We start from the raw sequence: 22,074 nt of genomic DNA, 5'->3' as shown, positions 1-22,074 counted from the left end.
GAGGCTGCCCTGCCATCTCCTCCCCTAGCCAGACCCCCAGCCCCTCTGGGAATGGGACCTTGGGACCCGCCTGCTCTGGCACATCACCCATCAGTTCAGCACCTGGAAGGAGCTGGGAGGTGTCAGAGACAAGCCTGGACCTCCAGCAAGGCACGTTGTGCTGAGAAACCCCAATGCGGTCCCGCGGGGTCCCCTGCTGTGGGCTGTGAAAGGTGACCACCGGGTCGTGTGGGTGGTGGGCACAGGTGTCCGTGGGTCTGCCCGGCGTGGTCCGCTCCTGGCAGAACATCGCCGAGGATGGGCAAGGGCAGGCAGCTCTCTGCCCGCTCCGGAGCGGGTCCTCCCATCTGGACCAGGCTGCAGCTGCCCGTGCGTCTGCTGGCAGCGGGCTCGGTGCTGGGGGCTCCGGGGCTGGGGGAGCTGCCGAGGGGGGCACTCGGGAGGTTGGGAGCAAGGGGGGTTGCCGTGCGGGGCTCGGGGAGCGTGAGGGAGCAGCGCGGGCTCCCGGGGCGTTGCGTGGGCTGGGAGGTGGGGGGGGGTGTAGTGCGGGAAGGATGGGCTGCGGGGGCTGCGGTGCCGACTCCCGCCGCGCTGGTGCAGAGCCCGGATTAACTCCACTAACCGGAGCGATGCCTAGGTGTGCGTGAGGCAGAGCAACATCCCCCCGCAGCCCTGACGGAGCAGGGCTGGGAAATACCCGGCTGAGCCTGCCCGGGGGATGCAGCCTCCGGGCCGGGCTGCCTGACCCCTCAGCACCGGCTCCGGCAGCGAGAAACCCCGTCTCTGCTTTTGCTGTGAACGCTGCTGGCCGGGTCTTCCCCCGGCGGGGGGGTGGGAAGGGCTGCGGCGGGGCGGCGGGGAGAGTTTCTGCCTCCTCGTCTGACGGCGCCGGGGCAGGAGCCACGTCGGGAGCGGCGGCGCCCGGGCGCGAAGGCGGAGCGCGGCCCCGCCGCAGCCGGAGGGCCCCGCCGCGCCCGCCCCGCCCCGCCGCAGGGCCGCCGGGCGCTCCGCCGGGGCGGCGGGCCGCGGCCTCCCTCCCCGCAGCCGAGCCGCCGTCATGCCCGCCGCCGCTCCGCCGCTCCCGCCACGGCTCCGGCTCCGGCTCGGCGGGTGAGCCCCGCGGCGGCTCGCAGGTAAGGACCCGCGCACCGGGCTCGGGGGGGCGGGGGGTTCCGCAGCTTCCCCAGGCTCCTTCCCGCGGGGAAAGGCAGCCCCCAGCCACCGAGCCTGGGCTGGCCCCGAAGGGGTCGGGAGCTGTGGCCGGGGGTGTCAAGCTGCAGGGCTGCGACTGGGAGAAAGCGGGACAGAATTACCTGTTCGGAGGCTCGGGGGGTGGGCGACGTGTAAGGGTTTCAGCAAAAGTTTTGGGGGCCAGGTACCTCGGAGCAACCGCAATGGCACCTTGGACCCAGGCAGCCTTCAGGGCTCCCTCCCCGGGAGACAGCTCATCTGCTGGCTGAAGTTTGGGGGTTGCTTTCCTTCTGCTGAGGAGCTTCAGCAGCTGGTGGGAGCCACCCCGCTGCCAGCCACCCCGGCTGGGCATCCCTAGGGAATGGTCCAGAGACCTCAGCTGAGAGGGCTGCTGCCAGTGCTACGAGCGGTGCCGAGGAGCCAACTCCCCTGAGCAGCACCGTCTCCCTGTAGCCCTCCGGACTTGGCTTGTGTCTGGGGGAAGAGCTGCACGTTCAGGAGTTTCGACGAGAAGCGCTTTCCGCCTCTGCCCAGTGCCTGTTTATAATTCCTTCTCCGAAGCTGCTGCGGGTTTCGCAAAAGCCGTGCTGCTCTCCCCAAACCCGCTTTATTGGGCTGCCTGCTTTGCTTCTGAAAAAAATAATTTCCCTTTTCATCAGCTTGGGATCTGCCACCAGCAGAAACCTTTTTCCTGGGAGGAAGGTAGTGCTGTGTAAATACCGGGGATAACCAAAGGAGTGGGGTCTGAGCCTGCCTGCAACGCACCAGGAGAAAAAAAGCCTTGGTCTCTGGAGGATAATAGCTGGTTACTTTGTAGGCTGTCAGGAGAAGGAATTACCCAAGCCAAAATGTAGTGACTGCATTTTTCCGGCAAAAGTTTCTTGTGTCATGAAAATGGCTGGCAGAGCTAAAGCTTTGGGGAGCTGAATCCGCTCCGCTTCGGCTCCCTGAACCACCATCAGAGGCAGGTAACGAACACCATTGTTAAAGAATGAGTAATTTGCTGCAGCTCCGGCGCCGTGAATTTGTACACCGGATCCCTGCTTTTGTGCGGTACCCGACCCCTCGCTGCCCTCAGCCCAGCCTGCGGATGTCATCTTTGCTTGCAGAGAGGTGACCAAACGCATGGCAAAAACTTACCCATTAAAATCCCCCTCTGCCACCTGCAAGCTTGACGGAGCAAGCCCTGGAGGGGCCAGTCCTGCTCGGCCCCGCAGCCTGTGGTGGAGCAGCCTGCGGGCTGTGCGGAATGGCCCCCCGATGCGGCCGTGGGCGCTTCAGGCCCTCGTGGTTTGGCTGCCCCCTCCACGGCCCCGCTGCGTGGGGTGGGATGTGCTCACAGCTTCCCAGGAGCATCCTCGACCTCAGCGGGCAGCCCGAAGCTCTGCCCTTCCTGCCCGCTGCCTTCCTTGCTGGGTGGCCCTAGTGCCACCCTGTCCCTATCAGCATTAGACCCCAGACACTGACACACAGTACCCCTTCCCCGAGTCTCTCTTACCCCTTCATCGCCCTCCCTCCTGTTTAATATCTGTGCTTGGAATTGTTTTGCAGCTCGCTTGCAAGCATGGTCTCTGAATCGGGCAGATTTTGGCTCTTCCCTGCCTGTTTTCTAAAGGCCTGTCCCTGAGCCTGGGACTGCCAGGCACCGCTCGCAGGATGCGGCTCTGCTGCCGCTTTCAGGGGGTAATTTCAAGCAAGGTCTTCAGCCTCTAATTCTGTAGAATTAGAGATGGGCAAATGATCGACTTTTCTGGCTGAAGGGCCAGGCCACAGCATTAGAGAGGGAAAAAAAAAGTCTGTTACAGATTTCCTTCAAATTGTCTTTCTGTTGCTGCTTCTCACTCTGTCAAGTGAAAAAGGCAGCAAACCAGCCCAAACGCTTTGCTCAGCCTGGAAGGGGAGGCTCTGCTGATCTCCAGCATTTTTCAGGTGCATCGCTTCAACCAGCGTCGTTATTGAGTGAAACACTTCAGATATCTTTTGAAAAGCAGAGCCTGTCACAGCATCGGTCTCCAAGCTGTACGTCTGGAGACTCAACTGTTGGCCTGAGAAATCGGGCCGGGGCACACGTGCGCCAGCTCAGAGATGCGACGCCGTGTGTGGCGGCCGTGGCCGTGCTGCTCCTGGGCTGGGCAGAGGTTTCTCTGCAAACCCTCCCAGCCTCCAAGGTGGGAGGGCAGGGCAAGGCGGAGGGTGCTGGGGCTCATCCCCACGCAGCAGGGAAACGAAGTGAGCGGGATGTCCTTGCTCAGCCCCTGCGGGACCACCGGTGCTGCTCACCCCAAGCAGAGCCACCTCCTGCGACACTCCGCGACACCGGACGGGCGCAAGCAGCAGCCTGAGCTCAGTCCTGGGAAGCGCCGGTCTAAATCCAGCGGTGATGTGGGCAGGGAGGAGAAAGGGGCCAGGGAGAGAGGGAAAGCATCCAGATGTCAGAGGCAGGAGCAGCCCAGAGTGCCCCTCAGCCAGGCATGGTCAGGACTTGACAGGGCATGAAAATGTGACATTGTTTCATAGCATCTCTTTCCATACCATACAGAAGATAATTTAGCATCATCCTCCTGGCCCCCTGGGACTGTAGGACGGACGAGAGCCATGGGAAGGCCGGGGGCAGCTGCTGCCTTTCCTCTCGCTGTATGCCTGAAGACAGAATAAACCTCTCCTGTAGCTCCTGCCAGCGTGAACTGTGCCTCCTTAGACACAGAGGGCACGTCTCCACCCGGGGGTTCAATTTCTTTGACAGTAACAAATATTAAAGAGAGGCTCAACATCTGGTTTGTATTGCACCTGTTTGACCTGGGTAATAATTTAACACCTTGAAGTTTGTCTCAGGCTGCGGATGTTGGCCAGAGTGGGAAGAGAGCAATCCACTTATTTGCTGGAAGAGGAGATCAGCTTACTGCTGGTAAATACAGGCTGTGTTTGGAAACTTAGGGTTTGGAAAAATAAGCTAGAAAGGTGTCGTGTCCACAGTGTAGGTTTGGTTTTAAAGAGAGAGCAAATCATTGGCAAATGAATTAAACATCTGAACTGTAGAGGAACTGTGTGAATCCCCAGGAGAATCAGGCCACGGTAAGCAAAGTAGAAATAGCCCTGAGCTGAAGGTAGGCATACGGTGGATAAAATAAACAGGGTGGTGGGGAAAGGAGGGTGCCGGTATGCGGTAGCCTCCAGGGTGGTTATGAATCATTTGAGTATGGATATGTTTTAAACAGAGACAAATGAGCAGTCCTTAACAGCCGCTTTACATTGCCAGCTTCAATTGATAGGAGAGGGATTTGCAGAGAGATGTGAGGATGGAGTTAAGTGCTGCAGCTGAGCTGCTCTATCAGCAAGGCACAGCTGCGAAGGGGAGGACATCGCTGTCCCCCCCGATGCCGGCTGCCAACCGCGTGCTACGTCCCCATCCTCATCTTGGTCTCAGACAGTGTGGGTCTCTGACCTGGAAGAAAGCTGGGTCCTTCTGTCACTTCTGTGCTGGTGACAGGCTGTGTCAGGGGGAGCATCCCTGGGGTGCGGGCCCAGGGCACAGCTCTGGGCCAGGCTGGGCTGGAGGGCTGAGGGGCTCAGGACTGGTCCCAGAGGGAAGCGCGGGGGACGGGTCTGCTCCAGCACATGGTATCACTGCTCCCCATGGGTGATGCTCACCTTGTGCCATGGGATCAGGCAGCCCAGAGCCATCTATGGGGAGGGAGCAGTGGGGAGGATGGGGTGCAGGGTCCCGGGGCAACACCAACCATGAAGGGACAGTGGCCTGTGGGACTTCATGGACTTCTTCAAGGAGAAGAGCCTTGAAGTAGAGATGCTGGGACTGGAGCAAAGCATATGGGTGAAACAGGGGAAGCGAGGAGAAGCATGTGGAGCCGTCTAGGATACCCACTAGGTTCAGTTTAATACTGGGTGTAAATAGCAATGGAGAAAACCAGATGTGAAAATGGGGACTGTAACGATTAGCGTAGGAAAATCATCCATGAACAAACTTGCAATCCACAAGCACGACCTTCTGTGCATCTTTCAGCAGCAGCAAGAACATGCTGGTAATAAACACATCCTGGGGGACCTCTGTGAGATGCTCCTGACAGCACGGGTTTGGTGTCCATATGGGCACCCTGGGACGGCAGCCTGGTCTCGGCGAGGGATGGGGCTGCCCCTGTGCTGGAAGCGTTCATGTTTCCCAGAGCCCAGGGGTCAGTGAGTTTTGCTCCAGGTAGCTCTACAGGCGTGGACTTTCCTAAGCAGGCTTTCTGTGCTGAGAGTAGGGTGCCAACACCCCTCTGTCCAGACAGCTTCCAGTGTAGCAGCCTTAGGGTATTTCCTTAGGGCAGTCCTGAGCTGAGGAAGAGGAGGTTGAACCTCCCGGTCTGAGCTCATGTTTCTCCAGACCAGTGATTTGGATGCGGCAGCAGACAGGGGATCTCCCTCTCTCCTGTCCCTGGGCTGGCATGCTGTGGCTGAGATGAGCAGTCAGAGCCTGACGGCCTCCCAAGCTCATCTTGCTGCCTGGTGCCTCAAAGGGCTGGAGATGCTGAGGGACAGCCCCTGCAGCCTCCCTGTCTGGGAGTCATCGCCCTGACCCCCACTGCCTCCCATCAACCCTCCTGGGTCCTCAAACAGGATTGTGAAGAAGCCTCCAGTGAGAGCTATCAGTCAATCTTGGTTGGCATCATGTGCCCATTTAAAGCCCGTCGCTAGGGCTAGTTGTTGAGGGTGCTGCAGGGCTGAAGGCTGTTCGGGTGCCAAGCTGGCTGGAGCGCCCCAGGGCTGAGAAGACAGCCCCAGCGTGACTGTTGGCACCTCCAGAGCTTTCCCATTCTGGGTTACGTCCCCGGCACAACGCTGCCAGCCAGGTCATCGCTCTGCTCCACCTCAGCTGGCCGCCCGACGGCCACCCTGCTGCCCCCCAGCACCAGGGCAGCCCCCAGGAGCAGCCCCCCCTGTGTTGCCCCCTCTCCTCCCCGATCCAATACACCCGGGAGACCCACACCCAGGACAGCCTGCGGAAGCTCCTGACAGCCAACTTATTTACTTGTTTGTGTCTCCAGCTAAAAAAAGGATGCTGAGAGAGCCCAAACCTGCTAATTATACACCTAGCCACCCACACAACCATGTGTTTTATTACCATCGCCCTCCATGCTTCCTCCTTCCTCGCTTGCCAGCTCAGTGAGCCCTTTCCCGCTCTGCCTCGAGTGGAGGGCTCGGAGGGGTGCATCCCACCAGGGCACGTCCTGCTGGCATTGGGGTGTTGGGGCGGCTGTGCCGGCCCCCGGGGATGCTCGGCCAGCAGGGGCAGACTGTGGCTGGGCAGGAGCTGTGGGGTCCCCCCACGGCCCCGGGCTGGTGCGGTACCCGGCCAGGGGTGGGGGATGCGGTGACAGCAGGCCACAAGCCCCCTGCCAGCCCCGCAGACCCCAGTGCCACAGACAGCAGCAGGGCGCGGGCTGCTTGCGGGCGCTCCCCGATTGGGGTTGTGTTAGGAGCGTGATTCCTAGTGTTTGGAGGCGGCGGAGCTCACGCTGCTCCCCTGATGTTGCTCACAGGCAGCGTGTCGGGCACTGGGGCTGGGGATGGGGCGGTGGGGGAGCCCACAGCCCTGCAGAGCCCCTGGCATGGCACCTCCAGAAGCAGCCCAGCTCTTCCCTGCCAGTCCCGGGGGTGGATTTGCTGTTCCTTACCATTAGGAGCAGCGCCTCAGCTCTAAGCGCAGCTGGGTCGAAACGCTGCTGCAGAGCAACATTTTATCAGGGAGAATAAAGACTCGATTTCCACCTGGAAATTGCACAATTTGACTTGCGAACCATGAAAAGCAGCCCATCGCATCCCAATTCGCAGAGCAATTTAGTCTCTGTTGGAGCCAGGAGCCCGTGGCCGAGGCACTGGCTCTCTACCTGTCAGGAGATCAGAACAAGTGCTTTATTCACTCCTTTCCAGCTCTATCAAACAGGCTGCATCGAAGTTGTGAATTAGATGCTCTACATCACGAATGCCTCAGCTACCCTCCCTCTAATCCATGTCCATGGGCTCTGTGTCACCTTCTTCCTTCCCCCCTGGTCCTCACCAACTCTTTCCCCTCCACCAGCTCCACAGTCCCTTTCTTCTCCATCCCAGTGGCCAGGGCCCAGCTCTCTTCCTGGCTCAAGTGTCGCTTTGCTTCCCCCACCCCGTGCCTCTTGCCCACCGTTTCCTTTCCCACTGCTGCCCCGACCGTGCCCCTTTGCTTCTCTGCGTGCCACCTCTGCCAGCGCCACTGGGGCTGTCATGCCCCATCACCCTCCCCTGCTGCTCCCCGCCAAGAGCTCCCTCCCCCACGCCCACCCTCCTGCCCTTTCCACCCCCTGGCCACCTCCTCACGTGATGCTTCTGCCATAGCAACCCTTCCTGGGACCGGAGAAGGCTTTGTCACACCCCAGGGGTGAGCAGTCCCCCCACCCTGCACGCCAGTTCTGTGGCCGAGGCAGGAGCAGCGGCGTGGAGATGAGCACCTGCAGCATGGCGTGTGTGTTGGCCAGAGCATGACTGCTTTCTGCAGCCATGTCTGCAGGGCTGATGAAAGCGCTCCCCTCTCCCCGCGAGCTGTGCTTCACCCTGCAGAGCTCAGGGCTGGGACGTGGCAGGTATCCGCGCTGCAGTGCGGTCTCCTAGGGCTGAGAGAGGGCTTGGTCTGCCCCTGCCAGACACGTTGTCCACGAACCCTCACAGCCCTTCCTTCCTCCCCACATTCCCTCTCCAGAATGCCAGCTTCCCTCCCTGCGATGCTCTGCTTTTGCTTCTCAGCAGCCTTTGCGAGATGGTTTTCCCTTGGGCAGAATCACAAGCTGGAGTGGCCGGAGGCAGAGGTACTGTGCCCTGGCAGGACTTGGGCCTCTGCCTAGAAGCCCCAAAGCACCTCCTGAGAGCTTCCAGGAGGGCTGGGGCTCTGGGAAGCGTGCTAGCCACATCTCCTGCACTTTCCTGCTCCATCAGGAGCGGGCCCACCTCTGTCCTGGGGCTATGGCAGCTGTACCTGGCCGTGACGCTGGTTCCCGACAGCCGGGTGAGGAACAGGCGTTCACGCTGTGCCCTGCCCTCGGACCAGCAAGAGCGCGGCAGCGCAGTGGGACCCCGCTCCCCGAGGGCACGAGCCTCCGTGGGTGCTGTCCTGAAGGGGAAAGCCTTTGGCCAGGGTGGGCTAACCTTCTCACTCGGGAGCCTGGGGACGTGCAACGTGGTTGCAACCCGCTAATGAGCCCAGGAAGCAAGGCAGAGTGTTTGCTTGACAGGGCAATTAAATGATGATTGATTCCTGGAACAGCTACTTAATTCATCATTAACTGGGCTTATCATAGTCCGCATCTGTGCCGAGGGTCCCTCTGAGGGCTGCGCTGCTGCCGGCGGGGGTGGCCAGCGACCTGACCACCTCTCGTGTTGGGGGGCAAACACTCGGGATGCTCCCGAGGGGACCTGGATGCCCCGGGGGATACGGTGTGGAGGTGAGATCCGTGAAGCACAAAGCTAAATCTGCTACCTCTTTGTTTTCCTGCCTTATTTTGGCTCCTTTTATCCAGCACTCACCTGAAGAGTACACAACACAGTTCTGCATTTCCCACTCCACTGGGGAACGCTGCAGCTGGCCTGGAGAGCGTGGGGGGCCCTGCCCCAACACGTGGTTACGGGAGCAGCCGTGCGGGGGCAGAGGCCGTTCGTTAGGAAGCCAGCAGCCGTTAGCCTCGGTGGTAGGGCTGCAGCAACAGTCCGGCTCAGTCAGGGCGCTGGAGTCTGCCTCCTCCCAGGTGTGCCCTTCCCCCGGACTCGTGCTGTGCACGTACCCTTGTATGCGTGCATCCTCCCTGTGCCCCTAACAGCACCTGGCCGCTGTTACCTGCTGCCCGTACTGCCCTGACTAGCCCCGTGGGGCTCATGGATATACATGCTAACCAGTCATGCTGGTAACGAGGACGGAGAATGGCCCACTCTTCATCAATTTTGTCTTTTACAGCTTCCTTGCTTTCATCTGCTGGCTTCATTCCTCTTCCCTCAAGCCTGGTTATTACCAAGCTTACTTTATTGCTAGGCTTGCTTTATTACCAGGCTTACTTTATTAAGTCCCCGTGTGGCTAAATTCACTGTAGGATTCAGATAAGCCAAATGGCGTTTGGGGGCAATGGCAGAGATGGCTTGGCTCTGTCCTTCCCTGTGCTTGTGCACGCAGGGCTGGTCCTCACCCTTCCGGCCATCCCTCTCTAGTACCATCTCTAGCAGTTTGGTGGCCCTCCTCCCCACCTGCAAACCCAGACCGTTCAGCTTGCTCACACAAGCGCGGTCTCTATGCGATGCAGTGATCTTGGTGACTAAGGAGTGGGAAGCATCTCTAAACCCTCCAGCGCTGGGACTCTTCACATCAGCTAGCAGAGAGGGAGCTTTCAGCCTGGCTGCTTTCCAGCAGGGCTGAGCACGCTGCCGTAGGCACGCTGTGACGCTGGCCCTCGGCGTCCCCTCCCCACTGATGACAAATGCCGGGACTGGGTGCTAGGGCTGCGCTTGGTGGTCCCTTTGCGTGTATATGAGAAGCGCAGAGATATCTCCTGCTGCACTTTCCTCCTCGTCCCAGCAGCCCTGTTATCGCCCCATCCTGCTCCCAGGGAAAGCATTCTCCCCAGCTTCCGAGAGAGGAAGGCAACAGGGAAAAGAGAGTGGAGTACAGGTAAATCTTTTGTAATATCGGAGTGTACAAGAGCCACAGACATTAACACGGACTAAAATGTTCTAGCTATAGCCCTGCCCTGTCCTGAAAGCAGACTCTGCCCCGGGCTCGTGGGCCGTGGGCTTGTGCACCCATGCTTTGTGCAGTGCAGCAGCCTCTGAGGTCCTGGCACTGTCTCAGGCTGGCTCCAGGGCAGTTTGAGCTACCAGAGAGGTTTGGGCTGCCCCTGTTCCCCCGGGCCAAAGCCTTCAGTTCTGCCCAGCCCAGATCATCAGAGACTTCCTCATGCTTCAGCAGTATTTTCCTGCTGTTTCTTTTGCTACCCACACCATTACTCTTCCATGGTGTGTTCACCCTGGCATATTTGCTACCTGCAAGCCCTCCCTGCCTCTTCCCCTCAGCCCAGGTCAGCCAGCCCCCACCAGCCAGCCCCTTCAGCATCCTTTAGGATACCCAAAGTCAGCAGAGTCCGTGTCCGGCAGCAGTCCCGCTGCATAGACACACTCTTCCCACCCCAGTCTGTGACACCTGCTGCCTCCCAAGCTACCTTTTAGGTTGCCAGTTCCTCCTGGCTCCTTTCCCTTCTCCCCCCCCACAATGCTCTGAGTGTTTCCCAGCGCTTGCTGCTGTGACCATACGGCTTTGCAGCACAGCTCTCCCCCTCCTCTAACCTGCTGCTGAGGACCTAAAGCGAGCAGAGCAGCAACCTCCACGCAGGCAGCACTCGCTGCCCGGCGGCCGGCAGCCTGCCCGCAGCCCGTCTGCCAGTGTTTCTCAGCGTGTTTGGAGCCGGCTCCCTCCGGCAGCTCCCAGCAAAATCCCATCCCTCCCTACCCTAGCTTACTGCCAGAAACATTTATGGAGATGAAGCGGGGATGCACTACCATCAACTTTCTTTTGGTAGAGCTGGGCTTCTGCTCCTGCTTGGGCTGCTGCTCTCAAAGGACACTCAGTGACTGATCTCTCCTTCCTGTTTCGTTAAAAAGCAAGGAATGTTATTGGAAATCTAGTTTGCATGTTGAGGTAAGCAAAGAAGAGGTTTGTGCTTTCCTTGCCTGAAAATGGGGATGAAGCTTTCTGCTTCTTTGGGTCTGTGCAGGAAATAAAACCGTCTGTGCTACAAATATGCATCTCTCTTAAATATTTTGAAAATACTTAGCGGCCATCTGCCGCACGAGCCATTACAGGCTTTATTAGTAAGGTGGGAGACTGCAGAAAGCGGAGATTGGTTTTGGGAGTGAGAAGTGGAGGGCATTCACCAAAACGTGCAGAATTTTAGCAGCACGGGAGTGCTTTTGAATGGCTCCATTTTGCTGAGCGGCTTTCCAAAACGTGACGACTGCTGCCAGAACAAAGCCCATCGACAGGGCCATTTAAAACCAGGTATGGCACTCAAACCTGTGCGGTATGGCAGAGTTTGGCCAAGAGGATGGGAGCACTTGGGCTTTTCACTCTCTGGAGTCTTCAACTCCAACTTCTTCATTTGTGTGTTCTTCTTGACGACAGATTTAAACCCAAGGTGTTGTGCTTTCTATCAGAAAGCGTACCGCACCTCGGGGAACCCTATAGCAGTGGAAGCGTGTCTCTGCTACACAGCATCCTACAGAGGAGGCAGTGACAGAGGTCTCTAAGGAGGACAGGAACATTTGGGGTTGCAAGGCAATTAGGTGTCATGTTTTAGGAGCTGGGAACGTGCTAGAGAACAGCTGTAAAACACGGGCTCAGGTACTGAAGAGCGCGAAGTAATTGTTTCTCTCTCCTGGGGAGCGCTGATATTTCACTACACGTTTTCTTTGAGCCAAGGTGGGTTGGGAAGCCAAAATAGCAAATGCTCCTCTAAAGAAAAGGGGTTGAAAATTTAATCTCGGAAATGTTCATGCAAAAAAAAAAGCAGCACAAGATTTCAGCACTCTGAAATGGAGGCAGGGAAGGGAGGTGAATTTTCCTGAGGAAGAAACCCAGCTCGACATTTGTAGCTGAGGATCCTCTTTGGACTCGGCATTTTCTGAAGCCGGTGGCCCAGAGCCAGGGCTGCGCGGCTGCCAGCTGTACCCAGGGGTGGAGCTGGTTTAAACGGAGGTTTGATGTGACGGGCCGTTTACTTAAATTGCCGTAATTTCAATGCGGACCAAGCTCCGTAGTGTCTCCTCTTTAACCTCCCCATCCCTCCATTCCTCCACACAGCCGTCTGAGCATCCGACACTCCCCAGCCCAGCCTAAATACCACCTCCATGTCTTCACAGCAGCCTCCTGGCTTCTCTCGATGCCTAGCTACTCTCGCCCCAGCCGCAGCTCAGCCTTGAATGAGCCCTAGAAAATCTCCTGGGTGCTTGAAAGCTGGTTAGGTGCATGTGTAATGCCTGGAGGGCTGTAACTCACCATGCGACCCTCCACTTTGGGGAGACAGGGAAGCCCCTCAAGTGACTGTCAGCATCTTATCTACTTACGTGCTGTCTGTTAGGCTTTGTCACAGCACACATGAACCAGCAAAAAAGATTCAATAGGTCCTTTCCTGTCAGGCTGCACGTGGCCATCTCAAGATGCATTATAGATACAGCAAATCCTCATCTTAATCCAGCCTGAATCAGATCATCTTGTTGCAGGGCTGCATCCTTATCTTACTACCAGCTGGGGAGAGATGAGGAGATGCTCGGTTTGCTGAGATAGCATTTAAGCCGTGGAGAGGGGGGGGAGGGCTCTTGTTTTCTCCAGCATAGCCAAATCTTTCTGTTCCCACTAGCCTTGTCTTGACATCGGCTCCGCACAGGCGAGAGGCTTTTCTGCTCCCTTGCCTTGCTGAGATAACAGCATCCTCCCTCCCACTCTCTCTGCTCCCGCAGGATCACTCCCCCCGCCCACCGCCAGCAGCATGGAGAGCGTGCGTGAGCTCCAAAACCCGCTCTTGGCCAAGGCCAATGGGCACCTTCACAGCAGCTATTCTTACCACCAGCATCACAGCCAGGACTACCCCAGTCATCGCTGCCAAGGGAAACTGTATTCCTACATCTTCCAAAACACTGGCAGTGCCAGGACTCACCAGCTGCTGGATGCCAGTTCCCTGCAGCTGGCTGTTGAAGCCTTGTACGGCCCCAATTTCATCCTCGTGAAGGATGAGACCACTCTCAAGGCCAAGGACAGCAAGACGGAAAACTGCGAGACCACTTTTACAGAAAGCAAAGAGGCTCCTTCTGAAGGTCCCGACAGGCACGAGGTGCAAGGGTCCTGCCTGGTAGAGAGTGACATCCGCATCCAAACCGTGTCCTACGAGGTGGAGGAAGAGGAGCTCCAGGAGTATGAGGTAAGCTTTGCCAAGTGGGATGGCACCAAACTCCTCCTCTGGTAACTCTGGCCATCGGCCCATATTCTTGGTCATTTATTCTCCCTGCTTTCCCCAGAGCTGCCCCCCAAGACCCTACCATCTCCTGCCTCACCAGCCCCTCCCTGTGCACCCAATATTTCTTCTTTTGCTTTATCATTTCTGCTCCCTTTTCCTCACCGCAGACCTCAGCAGGAGGTCAGCTTGGCTGAGGGCAGCCAGGCTGCATGCCTGCTGGGAGTGAAGGGGAGGTGGGACCGTCGCTGCAGGACCCTTGGGATATGGGGACCCTTTGACAAGGGCAGTCTGCCGCCACTCGAGCTAACGGGCAACAGCAGTCCTTGCATAACAGCAAAATTCACATGCCTGACGGCAGCAGCCGACAGAAAGTTTTATATATCAAGACAGGATGAATCTTGCAAAAGAAGTGTGAGCGCTGGCAAAGCAGCCTTGTGCTGTGCTCTGTGCCCCACCACAGCTCGAGTAGCAGTGCAGAGGCTGGGAGCATTGTCCAGGACCTTGAGAGGTGGGAGTGTGTCCCTGGAGCCTGCTGGAGCTGACGTCTGATGGCCCAGCACAGCTCTGCTGCTTTCGCTGCCGGTGACAGGGCCTTTTCAGATGGCAGCAGGGGTGTCCCCACCTCTGCATGCCTTCCCCACCAAGACACGTCGCTTCCAGGCTGGTCTGTGGCTGGCCGAGCAGTGCCCAAAGGCAGGAGGGCTGACCGCAGCCGCTCCGAGCCACGCGCTCGCTGAGGGGACAGGACACGTCGCCCCTGTGATGGAGGCTCCAATTCAACCGCTTTCCCTCACTTGCTAATTTAGTTTAGCAGCATATCGATCTCCTAGTCCCTAACGGGGATAAGGCACTTTGTTTAAGTTTGTTTAAGCTGACAAACAGACAGTTCTGCCAAAGCTCAAGATATTTCAGTTTAAGACTATCTATCTCCCAGGGAAATCCCAGACCCCCAGCAAGCAAGCTCAGCATTTGCTCTGGCAGAGAGCCGAGAATCCACTCCGCTCCTGAATTTGCTGAGCTACATTTTTTTCTCATCAAACCAGGCAGAGGAGGCTAAAATGTTTTTTGAAACTCACTCCTTGAACTTGCAGGTGGGAAACGTGTGAGAATATGCGGTGGGGCCAGGAGAGAGCAGGAGCTGGGAAGAGAGGGGCTGAGACGCAGCCCTCGGGGTGGAACGGGGAGGTGGGCATGTGCTGAATCCATCTGGTTTTGCAGAGCGACTCCTCCAGCGACAGCGAAAGTGAGGATCATTTCCTGATGCTTCCCCCCCGGGACCACCTGGGCTTGGCCCTTTTCTCCATGCTGTGCTGCTTCTGGCCCCTGGGAATTGCTGCCTTCTACTTCTCCCAAGGGGTAAGAGATCCCTTTGCTTGCCTGCATGCACTGAGCGTGGGAGCAAGGGTCCTGCAAGCCACAGCAGCCCTCGGATGGGACCGGGCACCTTTCTGGCTCTAAGGCTTGTCTCTATGCCATGTCTAAGCCCCTGAGGGCTGAGGCAAAGGGTGCTCCTGGCTCCTGGATGCCTCTGCAACTGCTATGGGGTTGCAAGCCCTCCAGCTCTTGTGGGGGTTACTCGAGGTCACGCTTTTCCTTTGGTTCTTTCAGGTCTTATTTAGGGAACTTGGATCCTTGCCCAAGCTCTCATCCTCCACCCAGGCTCAGGAAAATGGCATTTTCCCACCTGGCCTCCCATTCTCCAGCGCGGAGGTCCTATGGCATGGCCCAGTCCGCGGCACCTCATGGCCTGGGAGTCAGGCTGCTCTGGAGACTGGACTCAACAGGGAGCCTGGTCTTCATATCACACTACAGCTCCCCCATTGCTCTTGTTTCTGACACACATTGGCTAAGCTGTGTGAGCTGACGCCGGGCTGGCAGAGGCTGGAGAGGGTGGTAGCCCTCAGGCTGCACCAGCTCAGAGGAGCTGCTGCCTTCTTGAGGGCTTAGCCCAGAGCCTGGGATCACTCCCGTCGCTGTTGACCCAGAATAATTCATGCAGAGCCAGGGGATTTACTCTACGTTTGCATAGATGCTGCTGTACCAAGAATAGATGGGGGGGAGGCATTAAGAAGTTAAATCAGTATGATAGAAATGGAAAAGTTTATAACATGAGTACCTGGCACAGAGGCGGTGAGAGGCAGGGGAAGCTTTAACTGTTTACAACCCTGAGGAGTGGCTGATTTCACATTTTTCCACGTGGTGCAGGGTAGCATGGTGCACTCCCCATGTGATGAGGTACCTGGCGCAATTTAAATTTAGCTCCATTTGCTGTAACTACCACTTTGTTCACTCACTGAGGCAAGGACCATCTCTTTATTCGGTGTCTGTGCACAGTGGGTGCCCTGATCTCCACATGGCAACACAAATAGTAGGTAATACAAAGAGTAGCTCTGAATGTGCCCTGAGCACTCAGGGAAGCCTTTATGGGCTGCAGTGGCCGGGGAAGGGGGGCTGGCTCAGCGGTGAAATGGCTGCGTGTAGGCTAACAGTCAGGTTGGCAGGGCTGTGAGCAACGAGCGTTTCTTCTCCTTCCAGACCAGCAAGGCTGTCTCCAAAGGAGATTTCCATCTGGCCAGTTCAGCTTCCCGACGGGCTCTCTTCCTCGCCGCGCTCTCCATAACCATCGGCACAGGAGTGTACGTCGGGGTGGTGGTAGCGCTGATCGCTTATCTCTCCAAAGGGGGCCACGTATAGCTGCCAGCCGCACATCAGTGCCGTTCCCGGCTGCCGGCCCTCCTGGGATCAAGCTTTCCTGCGGAGCACAGAGCGCCAGTGCCTGCAAGGGCTGCTTGCGTGGCAGGACCCCGGCGTGGATGCCTGGCGCAGGCTCTTTCCCCTTTCAGACAAACAGTAGACTCCCATTCTCCCCGAGGCTGTGGGGTCCCACCATCCGACAGCAGGGAACTGGGCACCGGCCTGGCCACTGGGACCAGGAGGAGCACATCTGCCTGCTGGAAGATGTGCAGGAGAAATGCTGTGTGCTGCTGCTAGGTTGGTGCCATCACCGCTACTCCAGGGCCATGGCTTCCCCTCCCAGCCCCACAGCCAGGAGATCCACTGGTGGTGCCCAGGCTTGGCCCATGAAGGGGGCATGCAGGGAGGAGAGGTGATACGGCGCCGGGGAATGGCCCGGGGAGGCTGGAGTCCTGGTGAGGTCTCCAGACTCACATGATGGGGACAACATTCTCATTTCAGTGCCACGGAGTGGCACCTGGCCCCTCAGCTGCAGCGAAGTAGGAGGACACAGCATGGACATGACCGAAGGGCATGCTTTCCACATCCTTCTATAGACAGACCCCTGATCCAGGGGACATCCCAGTCACTGGCCCATCCCAGGCAAGAAACAAGGAGGAAGGCAGGCTGGTGGTCGCACACCGTCACTCCTATCATTGGAGCAAGCTGGCAAAGACAACAAAGTTTTCTCCACGTTGATAATCACTGTCACAATAACTGCAAGTCGGAGTCCCTGTAAGGTTGGCATCCCACAGTGCTGGGCCCTGAAAAGATTTGCAATGGCAACTTCCACCCAAGAAACGACCTGGGAGGGGTGGCGGCCTGAAGGACTCCACTCTTGGCACTAGGTCAGGGCCTTGCACACAAAGAGGGATGGAAATAAAAGGCTGACATGACATGCAGAGCGTGGGGTGGGAGTGCTGTTTGCGAGGGTACGAGATCCAGAGAGGGCGAAGACTTGGAGGGAGCCCGAGACACATGGGTGACTCCAACTCACTTCTCCCCATGCCTCGGAGAGGGGTATCCCTCCCATCTATCCATCCATCCATCCATCCATCCATCCATCCATCCATCCAAAAGCCTCTGCTGACAAGGAAATCCCACACATCCCCACTTACATCTTTCACTAATTCGTATATTGTCAGTGACACATCAAGCTCTTCAGCGGTGGGTGTGAAGGCAATGGCTGCCCCAAAGGGCTGGCGTTACAAGGCCCTGCCTCACCCCCGTCCCCAGCATCCACCCTGACCCTCCCTCGCCCCAGCCATGGCTCCCCTGCCACCTCCTTCCCCCTTGTGCAGGGGGCTGCAGGCAGACTCTGGGCACCCATCACCCCCTCCCCAGGGTTTCTGGGTGGGCGGCAGCCGGCTCTGCAAGAGGCGCAGCATGTTGCTCGAGCTGGGTGCCATTCAAATGTACATTTCATCCTAAAGAAGCATGTTAATGTCTGCGATTGCTGTTGTACTTGAGCCATAAAAGAGAGAAGCACATCAGAGACCTGTTCAGAAGCTGGTCTGAAAGTTCCCATTACGTTTTATAACATGGAAGAGCTAAAAAATAAAGCAAGAAAAAAAGGCTGTTTATAAGGATATGGAGCTGGCTAGGGAAGAGGTGAGCTTTGCAGGAGTGATGAGCTCACTTAAACCTGGAGGTGTTTATGCAGTTCCCGAAGGAAGTTACAGTCCAGCTGGTGTCTGGGCAACTCAGAGGGAGATGTACTGCGATGTAGATCACAGCGAGCAGCTAGCGCTGGGAGCAGGATGGTGATGTAGGCTTTCTGCCATGTATAGGTGGACAAGAATTAGAGGGAGAGAGAGAGAGGCTGGAGCATTGTGTATGTTCAGGCAGCTCTGCGTGTGGTGGAACCATAAAATAAAATCTGCTCAAGTTGGGGCAGAAAAATACGAACATCAGGAGGGAATAAGCAGGTCTGGCTTCTGGTGGTGGACAGAGACAGTCAGAATTTGCAGGGAAGGACTGGGGTGTCCAGAAGAGATGAGGTGCCTTAGAGAGGAGAGATGAGGATCACCCTCGTCCAGCAGCTGAGGGATGGTTTCCACTCCCCTCTCCCAGTGCTCAGCCTTCCTGGGCATCTGTCCCTCCAAATAACTGAGCAGGAGAGGAGCAGTCTTTCAGGAGAGGGAACATCCGTGGGTGCCCATGCAGCAGGGGCGACCGGACCCACCACCCCCCAGCTTGGTGCCATCCCAGCTAAAGCCCTCCCCACCTTGAGCACCCCCAGCTGGGGGCAGGGGTGGGAGGCTCCCCGTTGATTCTGGTCCAGACGAAACTGTTGGGGCTGCTGGACCAGAATGGGCAATGAGAAACTGCATTTGCTGTGAATTTGTAGTTCTTCCAGCTGGTTTCCTCCAGGGGCTTCCCCGGCCCCCAGCCCACTCCCCGTGCGCACCCCATCCTCCTGCACCTCAGCCCACATCTTTGTCTTTTTTGAATTGGAGGCTCATGGGGAAGGACAGGGCTAAAGGGCCAACAGAATTAAAGTGTTTTCTGCTAATAGCCTGAATCCCTGATGATCTTGTCAAAGGGAGGGGGAAGGGGCTGTGCCAGAGCATCCCTAAGGGGGGTATTATGCAAATGGCGAAATTAGTTGGAAACAGCCTGAAGGGAAACATGTGGAAATTGAAATCCGAGGACCAGCATGGAGACTGCTGCTGAATAACTTATTATAGACTCACAGCGTCTGCTGCAGCCGCCAGAGCAGAAGGGAAGGAAGCAAAAAGGCAACAAGGTGCAGCAGTTGGGGAAGACGCAAGCTCCGGAAATTGGATCGAGCTAAGAAATATGTAAATGTTAAACTAAACCCTACCGGTGGGTGTGGAAGAGGTGACTCTTTGCCCCCTCTCTCCTGTCCTCCCACAGGAGGGGTCCTTCTCCCACCCAGGACCCCCAGCCCCACGGCAGAGCTCCGTAATGGTCCTGATCCCACAGGGGATACTCAGAAATCTGGAGTGAAAGAGGAATAGCCTCAAATTCTGACCTGGCGACATGTCTAGCCCAGAAAGGAGAAGGGAGCGCAGGGGGCCTGGGACGTCGCAGCTGCGGGAGGTGATGTGAAGGGCCGGGACTGCAGAGACGGTCTGTGCCCATGCAGCGGGGCGGTGGTGGAGAGGGATTCCTGCAGGATGGTGCGGGAGGATTTTGGGTTCTCTGAGCTGGGGGTGGAGGGAGGGTTGGTTAAATAATGCTGTCCTTCCCCGCACCCCAGAGCTTTCTAAAAAATAATCACAAGAGGTGCTGAAAAGTCCCATGATATATCAGAACAAGTCCCCCCTCTGATATATCAGAACAAGTCCCCCCTCTCTATTAGTGAGTAATTCATTATCTGTAATTAGGACATCTATTTGCAACTGAGTTCCCTCCTGCCAGCTGCAAGTGCCTGTCTCTGTGAATGCAGGTGCTGTCTGGTGCTCCCAGCACAGGGTCCTGCAACCCCTGACCCCAGCCACCTCGTCCCATTGCCCTCCTGCCCACTGCTCCCCAAATGCCCCTGCCCTGGCCCTGTGGCCCCACCAGCACCCCCAGCCCTCGCCCTAAGCCAGTGACACAAAGAGACAGACACAGAAAGACATCAGAAAGCCCATCCCCTGCCCCTCTCCCCACGCCTGTGCCCAAACACCCCTTGGTGTTTGACCCTGGGGACCAAGCTAGCCCTGTTCCCCAGGGCCGGCTGAACATCACCCCCATCCCTCCCCTGCCCTGAAGATGCTCCTCGCTCAGTCACCAGCATGGGGCAGCACTGGTGGAGGTGCGCTGGGCTTTTTGGTTTCCCAGCTCTGGAAAACATGTCATCTTCCAGCTTGGGCTCCTTCCATAACCTCTGCAGCGTCAAGGTGAGCACTTCACGGCGGGCCTTTCTCTTCAGAAGCAGCTAACATGGGGTGGACGGAGCCCATGCCAAGTGCAAGGGTGGCCTTTGAATCCTGCCTTCTTCTGGGATGCAGCCAGAGAGAAAGCTGCCAAGGAAAAAAGCACCGGTGCCTCAACGCAGGTCTGAGCGACTGATGCATGTGCACCGCTGCCTGCTTCCCCCGGCTCTGCTCACGCTGCTCGCCCCTTGGCAAGTGCTGCGGCGTGCCAAAACGGGGCTGCTGGCTGCACACCGGGGTTGGGGAGTGGTTACAGGGGATGCAGGGATGGGGCTGTGTTGGATCTCGCTCCTTTTCCCACAGGGATGAGGCAAGGGGATGGAGGAGAAGGGAAAAGAAGCTGGTGCGGTTTGTGGGGGACACAAGACCCCTGTGGGACCCTGTCCCTGGCTGAAGGGATCCACTGGGGTGCTGGTCCTCCTGCATCCTCCCAGCCAGCCTGCCTCTCCTCAGGGTCATCTAGATGTGGGTGATGTGGAAGCCACCACGGCGGGATGCGGGGTGTCCTTCCTGCTGCGCTCTCCGAGCAGTGCCTGTCGCAGGGGTGGGATTGCAGCCAGTGCTGGTCAGGGAGAAATGTCGCGATTCTCCCCCCGTCTGTCCTCTGGAGGCTGGTGAGGAAAGAGACACAAGGAAATAAAAGTGGAGTAAGTCCTTCGCCTCAATTAATGGCACAGTAAGTATTTTCCCTTTACAGCCATCCAGTAAGGAAATAGCTAATTATCTAAGACAGGGCAAATTTTCTATTCCTGTCCAAAAAAATTTTTTAACAGCATTTAGCAGTGCATCTCTTCCCCTAGCTTATTGTTTCCCCTTTGCTCCCCAAAAACAGCCTGCAGCAGAGAGAGCGGGGGGGGGAGGCAGAGCCTGTGGCAATGCCATCTCTCCTGGGGCTGGCGGGAGAGGATTTTTGCAGAGAGAAGCCAATTAAGAGCCATCACTCAGGCATCAGCTGCTGTGAAATCAGTAGGCTCATTACCTCTCCTCTCCCTGCAGAAGCAGACACCGGCTCCCTCTCCCACAGCCTCTGGTAGCCACACATGTAGGAACACACTGGTGGGGCCGAGCTGTCCCCGTGGGGCAGGAGGACAAGCGGTGCTGAGAGGAGACGGAGCGCTGGGTGGGGATGCCTTGCTTGGGGACAAGGCAGATGCTGTCCCCGTGGCCCACGGTGAGCTATGGGGCTAGCTGTGATGCCATGGGAGGGGATGCTTAGTGAGGGCGATGCACCAGAGGGTGTTAGCATCACCCTCCACCGCTCCTCTGTCCCCTCTGCGGCATGGAGGGGCTGTACCCTTGCACGTCCCTTCCCCACTGTCCCCCTCCACGTCCCTGTCGTGTCCAGGCGCAGGGATGTTTGGGGATGTGCCTCTCCTCTGAGCTGACCTGGGTTTTGCTGTCGTGGGTGCCCGGGCTGTATCTCAGAGCCAAAGGCTTTGCAAGGGAAATGCAGCATTTGCTGGCTTAATTTTTAAATCAATCTTGTTGCTTAATCAAAATGTCAGGCAAGACCAAACCGTGTCTCGCCGAAGCTGGCATGCATTACACCATCACCTCTGGCGACCAAACTCTCGACCTCACCTGGAGAAGCTGTGAAGTTGGACTGGTGGCTCTGCGGTTCACAGGCAAGGGGTGCTTCGCCTGCGCTACGCCTTCGTGCGTGCCAGTCGGCCACAGCAGGACAGCTCTGCCCCTACGCACCAGGAAAACGCTTTCTGCAACGTGTCCGTGTCTTCGTGGGTGGTTGGACAAGTGTTACAGAGCTCCACAGACCACCAAATGGCCATAAACTCTGGTTTTAACTACGTCCCTGCCCAAAGCACAGAGCTTAAATTCATCTGTATCATCTGCGATTTGAATGTGTAACAGACATGTGAAATCCGGTTATCGGGGGTTAACCCCTCACAAGCCCTAACGGCATGGAAACAAGAGGGTCACCCTACCTTTGGGGACACGCAGCCCTGCAAGGTGGCTGCCTTGTCCTGGCGTGGAGAGCTGAGGGAGAGCCCCATGGGCAAGGGATCCAGAGCCAGCACCCTCCTTCCCGCTGCACAGGCAGGCTCCCTGCCTGCCCCCTGCCCAGACTCACGCAGCTGCAGAAGTGCTGGGAAGATAAAATTTATTCGCCGACATCTGAGTTTGGCGGGAGGTGTCCATCCCGCCGCAGCTCTCCTACCTTCCCCCAGGGCTGCGGTTACCAAAGCGATGGAGGAGGGATGGGGAGAGGGGCAAAGGAACAAGCCAGGGAAGGA

General features: G+C 57.5%; 1 protein-coding gene across 2 annotated transcripts; it reads left to right on the top strand.

The window, feature by feature from the left end:
* Nucleotides 1-314: 314 nt before the first annotated feature.
* SYNDIG1L (synapse differentiation inducing 1 like) lies at nt 315-22,070 on the top strand. Of its 2 annotated transcripts, none has more exons than XM_075427223.1 (4): nt 315-369; nt 12,709-13,166; nt 14,421-14,558; nt 15,738-22,070. In XM_075427223.1, exons 2-4 carry the CDS (start codon nt 12,738-12,740, stop codon nt 15,894-15,896), a joined length of 726 nt encoding a protein of 241 aa, XP_075283338.1. In that variant the 5' UTR covers nt 315-369; nt 12,709-12,737; the 3' UTR covers nt 15,897-22,070. The 2 variants fall into 2 exon arrangements, with proteins under 2 accessions (XP_075283338.1, XP_075283337.1); XM_075427222.1 differs by lacking the exon at nt 315-369 and adding an exon at nt 1,034-1,133.
* The last annotated feature ends 4 nt before the right edge of the window (nt 22,071-22,074 follow it).

This window comes from Opisthocomus hoazin, chromosome 7 (assembly GCF_030867145.1).
Source record: "Opisthocomus hoazin isolate bOpiHoa1 chromosome 7, bOpiHoa1.hap1, whole genome shotgun sequence".
In the NCBI taxonomy this organism is placed as follows: domain Eukaryota; kingdom Metazoa; phylum Chordata; class Aves; order Opisthocomiformes; family Opisthocomidae; genus Opisthocomus; species Opisthocomus hoazin.
Note: the sequence above shows the minus strand (reverse complement) of the source record. Positions and strands in the feature narration are given on the sequence as shown.

Excerpts from the sequence above, each read along its gene's own strand:
- SYNDIG1L (XM_075427223.1), top strand. The coding sequence starts at position 12,738 with ATGGAGAGCGTGCGTGAGCTCCAAAACCCGCTCTTGGCCAAGGCCAAT. Across the intron at positions 13,167-14,420 it reads AGGAGCTCCAGGAGTATGAG|AGCGACTCCTCCAGCGACAG; the intron begins GTAAGCTTTGCC and ends CTGGTTTTGCAG. Across the intron at positions 14,559-15,737 it reads CCTTCTACTTCTCCCAAGGG|ACCAGCAAGGCTGTCTCCAA; the intron begins GTAAGAGATCCC and ends TTCTCCTTCCAG.